Below are 19,686 nucleotides of genomic sequence, written 5' to 3'. Positions count from 1 at the left end.
TACACATCTCTACCTTTAACACACGCAATTTCAGAGAGTGCCTAATTTAAAACTTTAAGTTGAAATTCAAAAATAAAATCAATCTATTTCATGGGGATCCTGTAGACAACCCCAAATCTATAAATGGCCTTTGATGTTCACTGTGGCTGGAGGCACCCACGTTTTGGAACCCTAATTACAGAAGGGGCTAGCAGAGGAGTGACAGCAGAAAGGCCGAGTGGAAACAGTACACTAAGACTGGTGCCCTTCCTGTGTTGCAGGAGGAGCAGGCACACCACCTCCCCTCACCCACACAAGCTCCCGCAGGATGGAAGGTGGCAGTCCCCGAGGAAAGGCTGCACTCAGCTCAGGTGAGGGATGTCCTGTGTGCACCAAGGACATACCTGCCTGGGAAAGGCCACTCAAGCCCCAGGACAGTGTGAGTTATGGCCAAATTCCAAAACCAGCTTCCCACTAAGCCCTGGACACAGGGATCGTGATGTTGCACCCTTGAAGGACTTCAACAGCTCCTTGTCAAAGGAAGTGAGAAATAAATCTGTGCTATTTAAAAAAGAAATTCTTATGGGACAAAGTTACAAGACATGAAAATCTTTATTTCCAAAAAGAGGTGTATTTTTACATAAATCTACAACAGAATTCAACTGTAGAAAAAATAAACTATATTCAAGAATACAGCGTTGAGCATAGCAAGCTCCTCCTCCTCCCAGGAGGGGGCTGTACCCTCAGAAGGCAGGGTGGGCAGGCGCCCCTCAGGAAGTGCCAGGGGAGCCGCAGCAGCACAGCCATGAGGCCAGTGGGACCCTCTGGTGACGGTCAAGCAAGTGGCAGTACAGGACTGCAACCGGCGTTAGAAGCCACCTCTTCCTGCAGCAGTGGGCTTCGTGAACAGATAACCCACGTGCTTACATCTTTCCAGGAGGAGACAGAAACTGCAGGAAGCTTCCTTATAGGATTTTTACCTCACCCTGTTTAGCCACTGGAGGATCCCCATGAGCCTGGCTAGGGACAGCTGACTGACCCCACTGCCCCTCCAGGAAAGCCCCAACTCCCTCTCCCAGGCCTGTCCACCTGGGGCCCTAACAGGGGAGCCGGCCTGTCCTAGCTGAGGCATCTGCAGACCCAAACCTGGCAGGCTTCCCAAGCACAACAGCACCAGCTCCACGCATTTCTGTAGTCAGGGCACACAGGTGAGGGGACAAGCCTTCCGCCGTGTCCTCACCAACAAGGTCTCACCCAGCAGACCTGGGTTGGAACCCCTGCATCCATCCTGCTCGGGGCCAGGCTCCCCAGGAGCACAGTGAGGCAGCAGCTGTGACAAACTGCAGTTGAGGTTCTGAGCTCGGCTGCCACCTCCCAGACCTGCCAGATTGCTGCAGAGGCTCCAGATGGGGTGGGGACTGGAAGGGGCAGGCCCACGGGCAGCACCCAACATCCCTGAGGAGCCCGCAGCAGAAGCCACCAAGAAGGAAGGAGGTCATGCCTTCAGGGGCAGCCGACCTGCTGGTCCTCAGGCCATCAATAAGGGAACAGGCAACACCTGCCCTCCTCCCTCCTGCACAAATTGGCCTGAGCCCAACCTGTTTACAGCCGCTCAGGCGCCTCCTGCCACACAGGCCACTCCAGGGCTTCCCTCCTTGACAATGGAGAGCGACCCCTCCCACTGGCCTTCAGACAGGAGGCAACGGCAGGGGCTGGGACAGAGCCCCTTCCAACCTCCTGCCCTCCTCCAGGGGACGAGCTTCACATCAGAACGCCGTGGACAAGTGCATATAAAATCCCACCTTTTATTACAGCTCGTGTGCAGCTGTGTGAGTGCTGTGCACGAAGGGGAAACTGTCTGCAGCCACCAAGCTGCCAGGCCACCAGCCTCCAACTCCCAAAACACAGGACTTCACACGGGCAACCTTACAGCGCTGCACCTTCCAGGAAGACTTGGAAACGCGCCGGGAACTACAACAGGCAGGGGTCGACGGACAGGCAGGCAGGCAGAGCTGCGGCGTGAGGACACCACGCGGCAGGCGAGGGTGGGAGGGGCCGGGGAAGTGGCCCAGGGCCCCAGGAGGGGACTGTTCACAGCGCTCCAACTGGGTAGTAAAATATCAAAAATGTACAGAACAATTACTGGAAAAAACACAACCCATGATAAATTGAACTTCACTCTTGTAATAAAAAATTAAAAATCTGGTTGCCTTTCTGAGCACAACAGACTGGGATCTCCTCCCAGACAGGGCAGAGTTGGCAGAAGTGTCACAGCAACCTCTAGAACCTTCTGGTGGCGTGCACTTCCCCTCGGCTACCTCAGGCCTGAATTGGGCCCCTCTGCCACGTTTCTTGCCCATCAGGGTCAACGTCCCGACAGCCCCTGTAGCACCAGGGCACTTAGCAGTCACTCTTCCACAGTTTAATGGTCTTGTCATTTTCTAGCGCAGCTGAGGCGATGATGTTCTCTGTCGGGTGACAAGCCGTGGAGATCACAACGTCTGCAAACAGAAAGGGGTCAAGGCCAGCCTCACTGCCCTGCTGGCCTCGGAGAACAAGGCCACACCCTGCCCAGCCAGTGACCACCCAGGAAGGGTTCCAGGACAAGTGCTGGAAGTGCTGCTAGCAGCAGGGGTCACTCTTCTCTCAAGGTGACCACTGTGCCTCCCCCCACCACGGAACGGAGCCCAAGCCCCACCAGGATGCTCGGACACCTTAAGGCAACTGCACACCAGGCAGGGACGTGGGCACCAAGGAGCTGGCACAGCAGGCTGGCACTGTCGGGTGTCTGCAGCCTTACGTAAACCGAGCCCCAAGACTGCCACCTCAGGGAGAAAGCGTAGCACCCCCCAGTCTTCCAAAGGAGCGCCACACCCTGCTCCCAGGACCCAAGGGGAAGAGCAGGGACAAGGGCAGCTAGGGGACAGCGGAGGGCACTGGGAATGCACAGGAGCCACCCCCTCAGAGCCAAGGACGCAAGGCGCCTGCTCAGCACATTGCTGGAGGTGGGAAGCGCCTCCTCAAAGAGGCTGGAGCCTCTAGAAAATGCAGCTTGCCACCAGGGGACCATCGCACACCTCAGCCACCTGGGGAGTCACAGAGCCAATGGACATCTGGCAAAAGGAGGGCAGGTGAGGCCAAGAGCCCTAGGCATGAACCAGGAACCACAAGCCAGAACTGACCAGCTCTGGGGCCCAGCGCTACACACCTGGCGGCAGGCCTGGAAAGAGGAGCAGGAAGCAGGGACTTCATCCCCAGAGCACGCCTCCCGCCCCTAGGCAGTCACCCCACAGGGGGCCCACCTGTGTGCCCCTGCAGCTTCTGGACAATCTCCTTCGTCTGCAAGTTCCAAATGTACACCAGGTTATCTTCAGAGCCAGACACGATCCACTGAGTCACCACAGCCGGGGACAAAAGACAGGCCAGAGCTCAGCATGGGGACAGCTGAACTTCCAGCTACATACCCGGGCGCCGTCCTTCCCGTGGCTGCTGTGCTCAACCCAAAACACAAAGCTCCCCGTCTCCAGCAGGACTGCCAGTTGCCCTGACCCCTCACCCCAGCCTGAGCTGAGACTCAAGAGCTCAATCCCCCGAGGGCCTCCAGGGTGTGAACTGCTCCCTTCAGCCACCACCCTTGGGCTCTGCTGTGGTTCACACTCCGCCCAGAGTCACCATCTACTCTTAGGTACTGGACAGAGTCAGAGCTTGACACCAGAGTCCAGGCCGGGAGGACAGGCCTGGGAGAGGACAGAGGGCTTAACGCAAGCCACAGTCGTAGCATCCCAACTCCAGAAGACAATGCTGGCCAGTGACAGCTCGGCCCCTCAGGGAGGCTGGCCCCAGGAGTGAGGTGGGCCCAGCAGCAGGGGAGGAGGTGCCCCTGCACTGCACAGCTGTGACCCGACCCTGTTAGAACACACACACCTTGTGGGCTCAGGAAAACTTGAAGGACATGAGCCACCTGTGGGGTGGCAACAGGAAGAGAGGAGGAGGGTGGCAGGCTGCTCAAAGGGGACTCACCTTCCCACCAGTCACAGAAAAATTGGCAAAAATGCAGTACTTCTCATTCTTGTGCCCAGTGTACGTCTTCAGGCACTGAAAAGGCAGATGCAGCAGGGTCAGAGCCCAGGTCCCTGCATTCTGGAGAACGCTCAGATCCAAGCACAGTGTGCTGGCTGAACTTGACTCTGGAAAGTATTCTAAATACCCAGAACCCACACAGCCCAACCCCGGGTCCAACCACAGTCTAAGCTTCAACCTGCAGGCTGGCGGCAAGAAACCCCAGGTCTGTGGGCCCCGCAGCCCCTTCTGCTTCGGCTTCCCAGACTGCCGCACTACCGCCAACAACCCCGGGCCGGAGCTCACCTTGCCCTTGCTGTAGTCCCAGAGCTTCAGCGTGCTGCAAGACAGAGAGGGGTGAGGAGCTGCCGCCACGCCACCACAACCGGAGACCACCAGCACCAGGCACGAGGCCGCTGGGATCGGAAGCCCAGCCCACCAGGGAAGGGCGCCCAGACCAGGGGGACTCAGGTCTACCAAGTCCAGCAACCTGATGGCACGTTGGAGCCAGCAGGAGAACCCCCCACATGAGCAGCTCACAGCCAGACTTCAGTTTCTGGGGGCTGTAGCCCCTCCTTCAGCTGCCAGTCCCCAAAAGTTGGGGTAAGTCCTCAGTTCCAGATCCCACAGACCAAACCCAGGGTAGTGAGATTCACCCTGAGCCCAGGGAGGGTGCAGACCATGGAAAACACCCAGCCACGTGGGCCATGCCAAGCATGCACGCAGGGGAGACCTCTATCCAGTCTGCACACAGGGGAGACTCTCTATCCAGTCTGGGTAAACCAGGTACTCAGGAGCCGAGGAGCAGCTCAGGGGCAGAGCGCCTGCCCCGCCTGCAGCTCCAGGCACAAGCTAGACCAGCTACAGCCCAGACACACTAGGTCTGGACCACGCCAAGCACAAGGAGCCTTCAGAGCTCCACGCTGGTGGGAGACACCCTGCCCCTGACACAAATCAAGCACTTACTTGTCCAGAGTGGCAGCCAGGATGTATTTGCCATTTGGAGAGAACTTCACAAAGGACACCGGGGGGTTATCATCATCTGTGCCAAAAACAGGCAAGCCCACTCACACACAGAGCAGGACAGTCTGCCCAACGGCTGCTCCCCGTCACCAAGTGTGACAACCATGTGAGGCTGCTGCCACCAGTGCAGCACCACCACCCTTGGGAGCCCCTGAAGAACCACCAGCACCCATTCCCCATCCCAGGGCAGCCTTGTAGTGTGTTCTCGAGGCGGAGTCCTGGACCCAAGGGCCCTCAGATGCCAGGACTTGAGGAACAAAGTGCCTGAGGGCCCTCCTCAGTTGGGGGACAGGCATTGGCTGCCCCACACAGACTGAGGTTCACCAGTCCCTGAGGAGGTCAGGCTGGGAGACCTCCTCAGGGGAAGCTGGGCTGGAGCCATGGCGATGCCTTCCTCTGGTGTGGCTCAGGGCCCAGCCTCTGTGACCCCCAGCCCTGGTTTTAAAGCTCAACGCAGGGCCTGCAAAGGCAGGGCCACCCGTCTCCGCTGAGGACACATCGAGGTCCACTTCAGGGACGCTAGGATGCACATTCTCCCAGGGGGACCAGGGCGTCTACCCTTTCCAGGGTAAGGAGGGGAGGTGCTCCTGGGAAGGGGCTGTCCAGCCTGCCAGGGTCCCCATGCCCCGTGCCCCGAGCACACGGCATTACCACCAGGGGTCTGCCAGGGCCTCCGCTTGCTGGGGCTGGTCACCCACACTGAAAAGGCACACGAGGCAGTGTGAAGCTCGGCCCGCTGGCTCACCAGTGCAAATGGCGTCCGGTGGTTAAACCCAAGCCACTTTAACCAGCAGGACACCGGACACACCAGCTGCCTGGCCACTTGGGCCCCAGCAATCTAGCTCACTAGGCCGAGGAGAGATGGCCACCCCACCACTTCCGCCCCCACCCTGCCCTGTCTCTCAGGCCTTCTTCTAGTCAAGGCCAGGCCCAAGTCCCGGCCCAAGTCCTGGCCCTGCCACTTGCAGTCCACGTCCCACAGCTTAATCAGCCACAGGTCAAAACTACTACAAAAAACAAAAATATTCCAGAAAATCTCAAAGGCGAGACTTGAATTTGCTGTGAGACTAGCACTGTCTGGTCCCCGTGGACAAGGGGGCTCAGCGCACAGAGACCCTGCTCCAGGCACCTGCCAGCTTTGCACTCTGGTCAGCGTGGAGCCCCGCGCTGCAGGTCCGCCTCCATGTGACCACTGTTTCCACTGCACATAGGAGCAATCTAGAGATGAGGATGTGTGCGGGCCCTACTCTAGCCACGCCTTTTTACACAGGGGACCAAGCTCCTGAGGAGTCTGGTATTCATGGGAGGTCCTCAAACCAATCCCCCAGAGACAGAGCAATGGCTGCACTTGCTGTGTGGCTTCAGAACAGTTACTTGACTTCTCTCTGCCTACAGTACCTGCTCTGTGACAGGCAGATACACCTGAGGGCAGCTCACTGTGAGGACAACAGTGTGGTAGCAGGAGCACGCAGATATGCATGTGTAGCACCTCCCTGGTCTCTGTGCACCAGGACGGGTCCTGGCAGCAGAGCTGGGCATGCACCAGGAGACAAGCTGACAGACACGGACATGAGTCTGCTGTGGGTGGTAAGAAGATAGGCTCCCAGAGCAGGAAGGCATAAAGGCCACTGTCCCCCACTCATGGGGCCCCACCAAGAGCTTCAGGACCATGACTAGCCTGAAGACAGCTTCCCAGGTGGACACACTGAGGGGAGGCCTGTGGGGTGACCACCACCCAGCTTCCTCACCGCTGTCCCTTCTGCATCCTAAGCTGAAGTTGCAATTCTCCAGGCCTGCAGAGACTGGGCCCTGAACACCAAACTTCCTGGGAACACCCTTCCAGCCACAGGCTTCCACCTGCCCCACCCCGCCATGCCAGGTCCTCCCCTTCCCTCATCCCCAAGAAGCCCTCAGGCTTCAGCAGCACCCAAACAGGAGAGCACACTTCCCCAGAGAGGCAGCAGCCAGGAGCAGGGCACAGGTACTTGAGGACACAGCGGAGCAGCCCTGAGCAAGACCAGACAACACAGGCCAGGGGGCCCCAGACTGGCCTGAGAGAAGACAGCAGCAAGTTTCACAAAAGGAACAAGAGAGCTCGACAGGAAGTAGATGCTAGTAGGAGATGGACAACAGTGAAGATGAAGAGCTGCAGGCCCAGCCCCACCCAGCCCCACCCCTATGGCACACTCACCAATGAGTGTCTTCAGGCACTGGCCCGAGGCGGTGTCCCAGATGCGGCTTCAAAGCAAGAACAAAACCATATGAGAAGGCCAGCTGCCACCACTGGCTCTGGTACCAGCCCCACTGCACTCACAACCTGGGCAGCTGTTCTCCTATGTTCTAGACACTGACCAGGCACCACGCCAGTGAGCCCAGGGACTGGGCTAGGCTCTTCTGCAGGAGGCAGCCAAGGCTGAAGGTGCGTTGCGGGGCTCACCGGCAGGTCTAGACTCCACAGACCCCCAACACACAGGCAGGAAGGGCAGGACAGACCCTTGTAAAAAGGAGGCTGGTGCCATTTCCTGGTGACCCCGTTAGTTCAGTAACAGGAAAACAGGAGTCATGCCAGGCTCTGACGTCACGCCCGTCTCAGGGTTCCTGTGACCTCTGCCAACATGCACACTGGAAGCATGCCCCATCGTGCACTGTCTCAGCACCCACACTTCCAGAGATGCCGGGTGGGGGTGCTGGCTGAACGTGGGAACTTGCTAACCATAACACGTGGACAGGTCATCTCCCAGTGTAAGTCCCCCGGTCCCCAGCTCGGCCATACTCCTTGTACCCCAAGGCGACAAGACAACGCCCCAGGCTACTCTAATATGGCCTCTTCTCCCCAGCCATAGGAGGGACCCCACAGCACTGGGATCCCCAAACAAGACCACCTGTGTGCTTAGGAGGCCACCTCAGCTCCAAGAACCCACTGAGCTGGCAGCAGCCCTCCTGCCCTGCAGCCTCACCCCTTTACCTAGCCGCAGCAAGAACTTGGGGGGACTCTCTAAGCAACCGCTTCACACTGCAGAGGCTCAGGGCAGTGCTACCAGTCCCACCCTGCACCAGACAGGTGTCCTCCATCAGATGCCCGTTCTCTGAGGTCCTGGTCTCTGATAAGCACACTCCTGAACAGCTCCATGCTTTGCTGCTCTCATACCAGAGCACCCCATCTTCTAGCTGGTGACTCCCAGCAGACAGGAGAACAGCCCCTGGCCCAGTGTACAGCACAGATCGTGGCAGCAGGGCTGGGGCTCACAGCCCAGCTGTGAAGCCTGGGTCCTGCCTGTCACTGGCCAGCGGAGGGACAACTGGCAAGTGTTATGCCAGCCTCAGTTTCCCAAGCACAAAGTGGGGATGACAAGAACCAAGGAAGGACCCTCAAAAAGGGGTAAATGGGTAAACGTGGGCAAAGCACCTTAGCAGTGCTTAATTTTAAATTTTAAGGACACGTAAATATCTATGAGGAGACAGAGCCCCATCTAACCTCACCCAACTGTTCTCCTGTCACACTAACTAGAAGAGCTGAGGGTGCCAAGTGAGGGGGACGGCCAGGCGCACTTTGCTCCTGGCTCAGGCAAGGGGTTTACCTGTCACCACACACTACAGGGTTTTCCAGATTCCACAAATGACCACAGTGGCGTCTCCCACTACAGGTGTCCACAAGGAGGTCTGCCAGATCTGCTCAGGCACCTGTCTCTACTGGTAATGACAAGGAGGCTGGCGCCTTCAGTGTTGGGGAGCCAGCTCTCGGGTGTCTGCCACCCGCTCCGTCATCACCCTGAGTCCCCTGGCCGGGTAGGTGTGGGGCACCATGTGGGGCATGCTCAGATTCAGCCTGCTGGTTGTCCTTGGCATTCTGGCATCAGTGCTCATGAGGGAACAGCCCTCCAGCTCTGGGCAGGAAGGGTATGCAAGGCCCCAAAGATGGATTAGATCAGGGAGCTCCTCTTTCTAGTGTGGGAAAGTTTAGATAACCTTAAAAGTGTGTTATTTATTGAACTCAGGTATAAAATCATGAGGACCAAGGACACCTTTACTTTAGATCTTCAACCACGTTCTCCAGCTCTTCAGTGGTAATGGACCACCTAGCTCCAGATCCCTCACCGGTTCCAAAAGCAAGGCTCACCAACCTGTACAGCCCACCCTCCCTGAAGTTGTGATCTCCCTTTGTATTTTAAGTCTTGCTCATTTTTGCTTTTTTGGCCTTAACAAATACATCTTAGCCTGGCACAGCGGCCACACCTGTAATCCCAGTGACTCAGAAGGCTGAGGCAAGAGGATCACAAAGTTTGAGACCAGCCTCAGCAACTTAGCAAGTCCCTGAGCAACTTAGTAAGAACCCATCTCTAAGTGAAAAAAAAAAAAAAGCTGGGGATGTGGCTCAGTGGTTAAGCCCCCTGGGTTCAATCCCTGGTACCAAAAAAAGAGAAAATACCCATTTCCTCTTTGCAGCACACAATACAGTCTATGCACAGCAAACTGCAGTTAAGGGTGTCCACCAGATCTGCCAAGTCCCAAGTCCTCCTCCTATGAGTTACAGGATACATTAAAAGCACTCACAGGCCTGTGGTATGACCCAGTGGCAGAGTGCTTGCCTAGCATACACGAGGCCTGAATTCAATCACCAGCACCACAAAACATAAAAATTTTAAAAACATAAACATCAAAAGATTTTTAAGGGGCTGGGGATGTGGCTCAAGCGGTAGCGTGCTCGCCTGGCATGCGTGCGGCCCGGGTTCGATCCTCAGCACCACATACAAACAAAGATGTTGTGTCCGCCAAAAACTAAAAAATAAATTAAAAAAAAAAAAGATTTTTAAGTCGTACTGGATGTGGTGGTGCATGCCTGAAATCCCAGCAACTTAGGAGGCTGAAGCAGGAGGATCATAAGTTCAAGACTGGCCTGGGGAACTTTTTGAGATTCTGTCTCAAAAAATAAGAAGGGCTGGGGACAGGGCTCAGTGGTAGAGCATCCTGGCTTAGATTGCCAACACGGGTTAAAAAAGAAAACCAGTCATACTCTCCTCCCATTTCTGGATTTTATCACCATGCTCCGGCGGCCGCGTTTCTGGGCTCTTTCTCACTGGCCCTGCTGCTGGTTCTGCCACATGCTTACAGACCCTGCTCCCCTGTGTGGTTCACGCCTTCCCACCGACATGGCCAGGCATGCTCTTTGTCCCTCTGTGCTACAGGTGGACGCTCTGCTAGCACTCCTCCCTCACTTCCCACTGCCAAGTTCTGCCAGCATCAGTGGTCCCTCCTTCCCCCACCACTCAAGCCAGGTCCCCAGCCAGGACTCATCGGAGGCTTCCCGCCTGGGCTCTTACCTGCCCCAGGGGTCTTCCCATCTCCTCCAACCCTGAGCATCTACCTCCTCCAGGTCAGCATAACACCCAGGGGACCTGGCTGGGACACCCCCTGCCAGGTTAATGGCATCAGAGAGTCGTCTCGAGCTAGGTCAGCCCCTCTCCACAAGCTATGCAGGACACACTCGCAGCTCTTGGCCACCGTTCCCCCACCAGTCCTGGCTGGTCTCCCTCCCTAGCTCCTCCCACACCTACACTGAAACTGCAGCCCACTGGGATGTGCTTCTGGAAGGTGAACATGTGTCCCTTTCTGTAACTGCACCCCAGGGCCAGAAAGCTCAAGAGCAGGCCTTGAATGAGCACCTGGTGATTACATGAAACAAGATCCTCTCACTCACCAGAGACCATCGTAGCTACTTGAAACTATCAAGGATCCGTCACGATTAAAATGGACCTAAGAATTAAAGAACAAGAGGAAAACAGAAATTATTCCAAGTCATCCGCACACCACTCCTCTCCCCAGCACCCTCCACCCAGGACTCACGACAGGGTGACAGAGGACTGAGCCCTAGCACGAAGCCAGACCACCCCACAGGATTCATGCCAAACCACAAAGGCCCACAGGACTCTAGAGGGGCGGCTTCCAGGCCTGTCTATCTGTCCTGCTGGGGACAGCCTGACAGGGCAAATACGGCCGAACCTAACTTCCCTGACTCAACAGAGAGGAAAGGCAAAAGGCAGGAATTCCGGTCCCTCTCCTTCATACACCTGTGCCTGCCCACCAGAGCCACCAAGAAGCTGAGCCCCAGACACCTAGCTGACTGCTGATCCCAGGCCGGGAACTGGAGAGCCCACATGAGCTCTGAGCTGGACAGAAGGGATCCAGGTGGTTCCACACCTGCCTCAGAAGAGGTTGAGTTCCGCGCATGCCACTGGCCCAAACCAACCTCCAATGACCAACGGCTCACTCCATCTAAAGGTCCTAAAGGTCCGGCCTTGCTCCCCAGAGAGGGGAATGAGGTCATTTACCTTCCTTTTCTCCTGGAGGGGTACTAGGACTAAAGGTCTGGTCTTGCACTTGCTATACAAGTGTTCCACCATGGAGCAACACCCCAGGACAGCACTTTAATAGAAAGGACACTGCACCCGACAACAGTCCTCCTCTTCAATGACTCATTTCAGCTCTTAAATTCTCCTTTCCAAGTAAGCCTTAGTGGGAATAAACGGAACCACAATGCCAGGAGTTGAAGTCCCACAATGCTGGGCACGGTGGCCACGCCTGCAGTCCCAGCAGCTCAGGAAGCTGAGGCAGGAGGATCGTGAGTTTAGAGCCAGTCTCAGCAAAAGGAGGCACTAAGCAACTCAGCGAGACCCTGTGTCTAAATAAAATACAGAACAGGGCTGTGGATGGGGCTCAGTGGTTGAGTGCTTGAATTCAATCCCCAGGACCAAAAAAAGAGAAAGAAAGAAAGCACAAGTTTCAATCATTTTTAGTGAAGACCTGGGCAGACACGACCCAGAACAAGCCTTGCTCCATGCTTTGAGGGACACATTTCCTTTGTAAGTCAAGCCACAGGGAAGCCCCGGGTGCCATGATGCAGGGACAGGGCTGGGCTGTGTGCTCCCCCATCTGGGCACTGAAGAGTTCAGCAGACTCTGACATGGAGCTGCCCCATGTAGCCGCAGTCTTGTCGCTCACCCACCAGAGGCCTGCAGCACCTGGCTGTGACAACCAAGTCTCCAGACATAGCCAAGACCACATTCAGCAGGGGCTCCTGGGAGACTGCTACCACACAGGGCAGTACCTGGACCCATCGCTGAATCCTGACTCCGGGGCTGTGACAGGCCCAAAAACATGCCTTTCAAATACACTCAGGAGGTACTGCTGCTGGCCAAGGGGGCTCACCCAGGGGACATCAGCTAGACTCCATGGGGGCACCACAAGCCACAGTGGTGGCGAAGTCCCTCACAGCTCCAGTCCACAGAACAGGTGAAACTGGAAGGCTCATTCACCCTAAGACGCTGTTTAGCATGTAGACTAATAAAAAGCATGAAAAAGTAGTTGACACTTCTCCACTGTGCTGCCTCCGTACCTTGCATCACAGCACTACCCCTGCTTGACACCACATGAGACTGTGGCCTCACCTGGACAGAGCAGCTCTGAGCTTCCTGACAGTCATCACTGCTTCTACCAGCCCACATGGAGCTGCTCCTGCAGCACCAGGTCCTTAACCAAACATCTGGGGGCTGTCCCTAAAGTTCTCCCCAACTAACTACAACCCATCTGCCCACACTCAGCCCTTGCCTTAAACACACAAAACAGCCTGAGGATTTTGAGCGTTTTCTTGTTGAGGGCACTCTGCTCCATGGCAACGAGCCAACACAGGCCCAAACTCATAAGTCCAGTTCATGCTCCACTTACCTACCTACTGGCAAAAGTGGCCCATTCAACGTGGCTTTTCCACTCAACAGACATTCAGTTCAAGGTAACACAGTCCACACCACAGACTGGGAGAAAGAGGTACACCAGCGAGGCAGAGCTCACAGGGGGACCAAGTGCCACCTCAGATGAACTGCCAGGAAGACCTCTGAGCAGGGGAAACACGGCTACAGCCAGGCAGCGCCCAGGGGAATGGACAGAAAGACCAGCGTGTGGCATGTGGGCATGTGGGCAAGGCTCAGCAGAGCAGCAGGGCGGACAAGGTGGAGGGGGGCAGAGAAGCCAGCCAAGCACCCACAGCCCAGCATCCAGCTCGAGACACGCCTGCTCAGCTGTCCCACAAGTGCCAACGCAGTGCAAACTGGGCACTCCTATAGATACAAACAAGGTCACCAAAGGCATCCGTCAAAGTATGTGGCATTCCATGTTGGCCCACAGATATACACAACCAGAACACCCAAGGGACCTTATGAAGCAGCAGACATCACCACTGTCATCTAAAAACAGAACAGCAGCAAGGAAGGCTGAAGACGCACACAAAACAGAAGCCCAGGCACCAAGGACACCAGCTCTTGTCACCAGCTAGGGCAGAGCTCAGGAGACTCCTCACCTGCCTGCCTTTCCACTGAGTGTGCACACACAACCTTTGCAGGAAATCCATGGAGGACAGCCCCACAGCCCTCACCGCTGGGAGGCTCCCAAGCCCCTGCTTCCTTGGGGACACTGTTTCCTGGCTCACTCACAAGCCCATGTGAAAACCAGTTCTACCTGGGGTCTCAGATGCTGGGGGGCAGGGGCTGGCAGCAAGGCTGAGCCAGTCCTGTGCACACTGCTGCCTGCATGCCTCTCACAGCAGAGTGCCCTATGCACTAGCAGCGGCTCTGGGCCAGCAAGGGCCAAGTCGCCTGTCTGTCTGCTATGTGGTCTTAGCTGGGCAAAAGCCTTCCAAGGCCAAAAATGCTTAAAATCCTACACCACCAGGACTTCAAAGAGTGAACAGCTCCATCAGGCAGAGATGCAAACCTGTAATCTCTGCTACTCAGGAGGCTGCAGTAGGAGGATCACAAGTTTGAGAGGCCAACCTATGTAATTCAGTGAGTCCCTGTCCCAGAATACGAAAACTAAAAAAAATGATTGGGGCTGTGGCTAGTTTAGCACTGGTGAGGCCCTGGGTTCAGTTCTCAGCACCAAGAAAAAGAAAAGTGAGCCACTCGTGCTGGCTAAAACAAACCACATGCCTGATCCTTCTGCAATCCTTCCATCCACAGTGTGGCTACAAAACCACCTGGGGCTCTTGTTAACACAGAGACCTTCAAGCACCTTGTCTGTGGGGTGCTGGGATGGAACCTAGGGTCTCATGAATGCCCAGGAAGCACTCAGCCAGAGCTTCACCCAGCCTTGGGCCACTCTTTTTTTTTAATGTGTTTTTTCTTTGTTGGATGTGAGGGTACCAGGGATTGAACTCAGGGGTACTCAACCACTGAGACACAAACCAGTCCTATTTTGTATTCTATTTAGAGACAGGGTCTCACTGAGTTGCTTAGCACCTTGCTTTTTTGCTGAGGCTGGCCTTGAACTCACAATCCTCCTGCCTCAGCCTCCTGAGCCACTGGGATTACAAGCGTGTGCCACCGGCTTGGGCCACTCTCTTAAATAACAGTTTGTTACATTCTATAGAGTATGACTCCTGTCCGTTTGTTCTGCACACTGGGATGGTGCGTGTGCAATGGCAGGACACAGACCCCATGGCCCTTGCCATCAGGGGTCCCCACAATTCTCTCCATGACTGGGCAGGCCCCGCCACCCATCAGCTCCCCGCACACAGAACTCACCTAACTGTGGTCACCCAGCCCGACACAGAGCTCCCTCTTCTCCTACACCCTTCCAGGCATAGCCTGTGGGAGTCAGTTCTGGGGGGAAACCCCCCTGAAAGCCATGGCCACTGGCCTCCCAGCCTTCAAGGGGTCTTGGGGTACTCCCCACAGGCACCCACTCCCTCTCCTCCACAGCACACAGGCCTAAAAGGTCTCTCAGCCCCAGAGGCTGCACACCAGCAGAAGTATGCCAGATGAAGCCACATGCACCCATCAGGGGACTTACAGCTGAGACTGGATCTGAATGAGCCGGCAGAGTCTTGAGGCACTTCCCCGTCTTCACGTCCCATATCCTCACACTTTCATCAAACTGAAGACAAGAGAGGCGACTGAAATGACTATGGGAAGGAGGGGTGATGACAGAGGCCCCAGAACCCAGACCTGCCTGTCCCATGCTGGACATGGGCACAGGACACAGCACACCCACAGCGCCTCCCAGAGGAGAGAGCAGCGCACTTACAGACCCTGAGACGATGAGATTGGACTGTGGGTTGAAGTTGCAGCAGAAGACGTAGTTACTGTGCCCCTTCAGCGTTTTCAGACACTTGCCCTACAACACAGCAGGATGAGACCACGTGGCTCCCAGGGGCAGTTTCCCCAGACACCAGGGCTGACTGCGAGCAACCGAGCAACCGAGCAACCGCCATCCCGTTCCACCTGTCCTGGCCCCTACCCCTCCTCAGCCACCTCCGCCCACAGAGGACCAATGACACTCACCGAGCTCACATCCCAGATCTTCAAGGTTTTATCATCAGAGGCAGAAACGAGGAGATTGGAATCTGATGACCAGGCTACGTCCGATATTCCCTTGAGGAGAAAAACACAGTAACCATCCTCTAGGACAAAACACCACTGGCCAGCAAAAGGCCAAAGTCCCCACACTCATCATTCCCCTGGGGAAATCCTCTGGCCAGTGTTAGCCACAGGAAGACACACTCGTGGCCCAGAGGAGATGGCAGGGAGCCCAGAGAAAGTGGCTCTGCTGGCCTCAGAGACAAGCAGGTGCACACCTGTGGAGCTGGATGGCTGGAGAGCAGCAGCAGGCAATCACACACTGAGGGCACTAAGCTGCACCTCCCTCCCAAGAGCACCAGAGCCACCTGCTCCCCACACCTACCAGCTTGTGACCAGAGATGGTCTTCTCAAACTTCCCGTCATAGGCTCCCCAAATTTTAATAAGTTTATCAGCAGCTGAAAGAAATGAAAAGGAGCTGATGCTCAGGGTAGGAATATAGTTGTCCCATTACCCAAAGGCCAGAGCCTGAGCTGTCCCACACCCTAAGCCCCTGCCAATCAGCTCAGATCACTCAGGGACCCGAAGGCACAGTCACAAGTAGAAGGGGCAAGCCCCCCCCGCCCACTCTGCCCCTTCACTGCAGGAAGGTTACTGGCACAATTTCAACAAGCAGTGATTCTTCAGTTTCAGAGAAGGGACACGCCATTTACCACAAGCCCCTGGGAAGCACACCCACCCCACTCTTATCTGTGATTCAGACCACCCATCCCATTATCTGAGGTGCTCCATGATACGCACATGAGCTTGCCAGCCACTCTCCATTGGGGCTGAACTTCACGGAGGACACAGCTTTTGTGTGGCCGGCCAGGGTGAATTTCAGAGCATAGTTTGGTTTAACAGGTGTGGGCTGTTGGAGAGAGTGCAGCTAAAGTGAGCCTAAGGAACCATACTGCCTGGTCACTGCCTGGACTCCCACATTGAGACACCAAGCGCCCACCAACCACCCAACATCATCCTTCACGTTGACCAGGTCTAAGTCTCAGCCCATTACATCCCCGTCAAAGCCCTGATTCTGCTGTAGTCCCCCCTCAGCATAGTAACTCCACCATTCCAGATACTTGTCTGAGGTCCCTTGGGGCCCTGCCCTGTCCCCCACACTAGGCATGGCCACCAAGTCCACACAGCTCCAGCATGCCCAGGCCTCCCAGAGGGCGTCTGAAGGCCCTGCTTCCTGTGCCTGGGGAGGGGGGTCTGCAGAACAGACGGAACATGGGACTGGATGGGATGATTACTCAGAAATGTTTTCTGGGTACCACAGATTTACAATCAGAACCAACCCCCCACCATTGCCCCCTAGGTGACAGATGTGGGAATCCTTGACACGGCACACAGTAGGCAGTCATTACAATAAGTGGCCGATGAATAAAAGTGGCTTCTCACAAAGAAGCTTATCTGAGTAGAGGAGGCTGGACAATTGGCTTGCAATAACCTCCCAGAGGCCCCAAGGAGCCCCAGGAGCACACCTTGCTCTGTGTAGCGGATGAGGAGGGGGTGGGCTGGGCTCTTGCAGCCTCTGTCTCGGGCTTCTTCTCCTCCGTGGCCATTGCTCTGAAGCCCACGTGGCAGGAAACCTCTGGTGGAGAGTCACAAGGGAATAGCCTATCTGCTAAGCAAACCCTTTAATGGAGGCCTAAAAAACAAATCATTTTTTAGAAAATTAATTTCCAGGGCTGGGTGTGTAGCTCACTAGCATGCACAAGTCCCTAGGTTCTATCTACATACTATACCCCTCCCAATTAATTTCCAGGAGAAAGGATAAGAAAGCGAAAAACCTGACCATACTGAGACCTGCCGCGAAAGAAGCTGTTCCAAACTGGAGAATGTAACTATTACCCTAACTCCTGCCACCACTTCTCAGTTGGAACCAAGATATTCCTGCTCTCACCCCTTCTGTGATCCTAAGACACACAGCAGGGCTTCCTATTACGCTATCCAGGCATCTGCAGAAATGCAGCACAAAGCATGCAAACAAAACACAAGGGATTCCAGGAGCCTTTGACACATCAAAAAGAAAAAAAGAAAAGAAAGGTTTTGTGACAGAAACCAACCTGTCAAATGTCAGGACACTGAGCTTCAGGGTGCCCAAGCCTGGGAGCACATCCAAACCATAAAATGAAGCCTAAGGGATGCAATCATGTTAACAGCTCTGTGTGAACACACAGGAGTACGCAGCCAGTGGTCAGCACCTATGGGTGGGCCTCGCTGCTCCCTGCACAGACTGCAGATGCAAGGCTGCTTTCCGAACACCAACATTCACAGGACTCCAAGCCCATGCAGTACTACTGAAAAACCGCAAGAATATACCAGAGTGGGCTCTGCCCCAAGAGTTTCCACGTCCTGCCCTCGGAGAAGCAGCCTAGGGTGCAGCTTGGGCATCCTGCATTAAGACTCACACTGCTGAGGGAAAAAAACTGCAGCTCAATCCAGCTTCGGCTTAACAATGTCAGTCCAAAACCAGTGACTGTTTCCTCTAACATGACAGACCATGCTACCTGAATACACCTCATGAAGGTGCTATCCAACCAGGGACACATTGTTAAAAGAGAAGCCACAGTCATGCTTGCAAATGCCGCTGGTTGTCCTGATACTCAGCTCTACCATTTGAAAATGAGTCTGCACACGGTAAATTCTAGCTTGGAGCTTCAGACTGAAGTCTTGCACAGGCCCATGTAACACTAAGGCGAAACAGGCCATCAAAAGGAGCATGTCTGGTCTTCAAAGGGAGAGAAATTACAACTCCACCGCACAGGTCACTGGTGTAGCCACGCTGTCACCTGCAACAGAGTCCACCCAGAGATGGATAGTGCTGTGCCTAAAGCCCAGGGGCAGGGTAGGTGTGGGGATTCTGCAGACCTCTCTGGGGACAAAGCACTGGTAAATGCCAGCTGCTTGCTACTTATCCTCGATACAACCTAGACACTCTGAAATAACCCCAAGGCCACCATCTCCTTTGTGGGTTGAACAGGCATCAGAGAGACAGGAACCAAGGAGACCCAAACAAAGCTGAGAGCGGAGAAGACCTGAGCCCTGCCCCAACCCCGGTGAACCACACCAGCACAACACAAGGGGCTGTGGCCCTGGGTCTGGATCACTGGGGGCTGCGGAAGCGGTTCCTTCTCCCCTAAAGCAGCGTTCACCTGGAGGTAGGCAGGCGGCCCCTGGTGAGGAACAACACAGGATGGTCTTACAAGAAACCTTCAGGCGTGCAAAACACTTAACATGTAAGAAAACCAGCTCCCACTGCACCGGGTGGGGTCCAGGGCCACCTTCCCTGAACGCCCGGGTTCTAGGAACTGCTGAGGCAGCAGGCCAAGGGTCGGGGGCTGGGCCTTGGGGAGAGAGCGCAAGAAAGGTGACCTGGGTGGCCTCCGTCGCCCGCCAGCAGCCACGGCCCCCGTCGGCGCGCATCAGGCCCCGCGCCCTGGCGGGGCAGTCGGCCGCTCCCGGGGCTCCCCCCTCGCAGGCTTCGGGCTCGGCTCGGACCCGGCGCGCGGCCGGGAGGGCACCGGCGGCCGCGCTCAAACCTGCGCGAAGGTGGCGGGGCTGCGCGCCTCTGCCGCCGGGACCGCAGAAGCCGCGAGCGGGGTGCGCTCCGCCTCAGCCCGCGGCCGGGGTCCCTCCGGGTGACGCGGGCGGCGCACGCGGGACACTGAGGGCGGGCGGGCTCCCGGGGTCGGCGGCAGGAATCACGCGGCGGCGGCGGACCGAGGCCCCGGACACGTGCGGCGGTCCTGCGGGAGCCCGCCCGCCCCGCCATCTCTGGCTCGCGCCGCCTCTTACCTGCCGGCCGCGGCGGGACGGGCGGGCGGGCGTCGCGGCAGCCGCCGCCTGGCGCGAGCGCGGACGAGCTAGACGCGGTGGGGCGCGGGCGGCGGGCGGCGGCGCGCGTGCGCGGGGGGCGGGACGGCGGGGTGGGGCGACGGACGGCAGCGAGGGCCATAAAGCCTTGGAGGGCGCACCGCCTTAAAGGAGCCGCATACGACCCGCGTTTTCTACCGGAAGCGTTAGCTTAAGCTTGGCGGATGTGGGCCATTCGCCTGTTCCTTCTAGGGTACGCTGGAGCGTGTTGCTGGGTCCCTTGCGCCGGTACGGCCCGGGCCGGCGCCCCAGGACAGGCGTCCGCGCCTGGTTCCTCGAGGGCCCACGCCTGACCCCTGCAGGCCAGCGCTCCTGGGCCGCCCCAGCCCGAGGCCAGGTGGCCTCCCTGTCCGCCCGCTC

At 56.6% G+C, this 19,686-nt stretch overlaps 1 protein-coding gene across 1 annotated transcript; it reads right to left on the bottom strand.

Moving 5' to 3' along the window:
- Positions 1–1,770: 1,770 nt before the first annotated feature.
- Wdr5 (WD repeat domain 5) lies at positions 1,771–19,332 on the bottom strand. The gene is made up of 14 exons (XM_027942119.3): positions 19,249–19,332; positions 16,932–17,098; positions 16,207–16,315; positions 15,790–15,863; positions 15,390–15,479; positions 15,133–15,222; positions 14,899–14,982; positions 10,757–10,812; positions 7,253–7,299; positions 5,005–5,080; positions 4,345–4,378; positions 4,000–4,074; positions 3,282–3,369; positions 1,771–2,480 (listed from the first exon to the last, which is right to left on the bottom strand). The coding sequence occupies exons 2-14, from the start codon at positions 17,010–17,012 to the stop codon at positions 2,380–2,382; spliced, it is 1,005 nt and encodes a 334-aa protein (XP_027797920.1). The 5' UTR covers positions 17,013–17,098; positions 19,249–19,332; the 3' UTR covers positions 1,771–2,379.
- Positions 19,333–19,686: the final 354 nt, after the last annotated feature.

The sequence above is a fragment of the Marmota flaviventris genome, chromosome 13, assembly GCF_047511675.1.
Source record: "Marmota flaviventris isolate mMarFla1 chromosome 13, mMarFla1.hap1, whole genome shotgun sequence".
In the NCBI taxonomy this organism is placed as follows: domain Eukaryota; kingdom Metazoa; phylum Chordata; class Mammalia; order Rodentia; family Sciuridae; genus Marmota; species Marmota flaviventris.
This window is presented reverse-complemented; position numbering and strand designations above follow the sequence as displayed.

Excerpts from the sequence above, each read along its gene's own strand:
- Wdr5 (XM_027942119.3), bottom strand. The coding sequence starts at position 17,012 with ATGGCCACGGAGGAGAAGAAGCCCGAGACAGAGGCTGCAAGAGCCCAG. Across the intron at positions 4,379-5,004 it reads CTGGCTGCCACTCTGGACAA|CACGCTGAAGCTCTGGGACT; the intron begins GTAAGTGCTTGA and ends TCTGTCTTGCAG. Across the intron at positions 4,075-4,344 it reads GGGACTACAGCAAGGGCAAG|TGCCTGAAGACGTACACTGG; the intron begins GTGAGCTCCGGC and ends CTGCCTTTTCAG.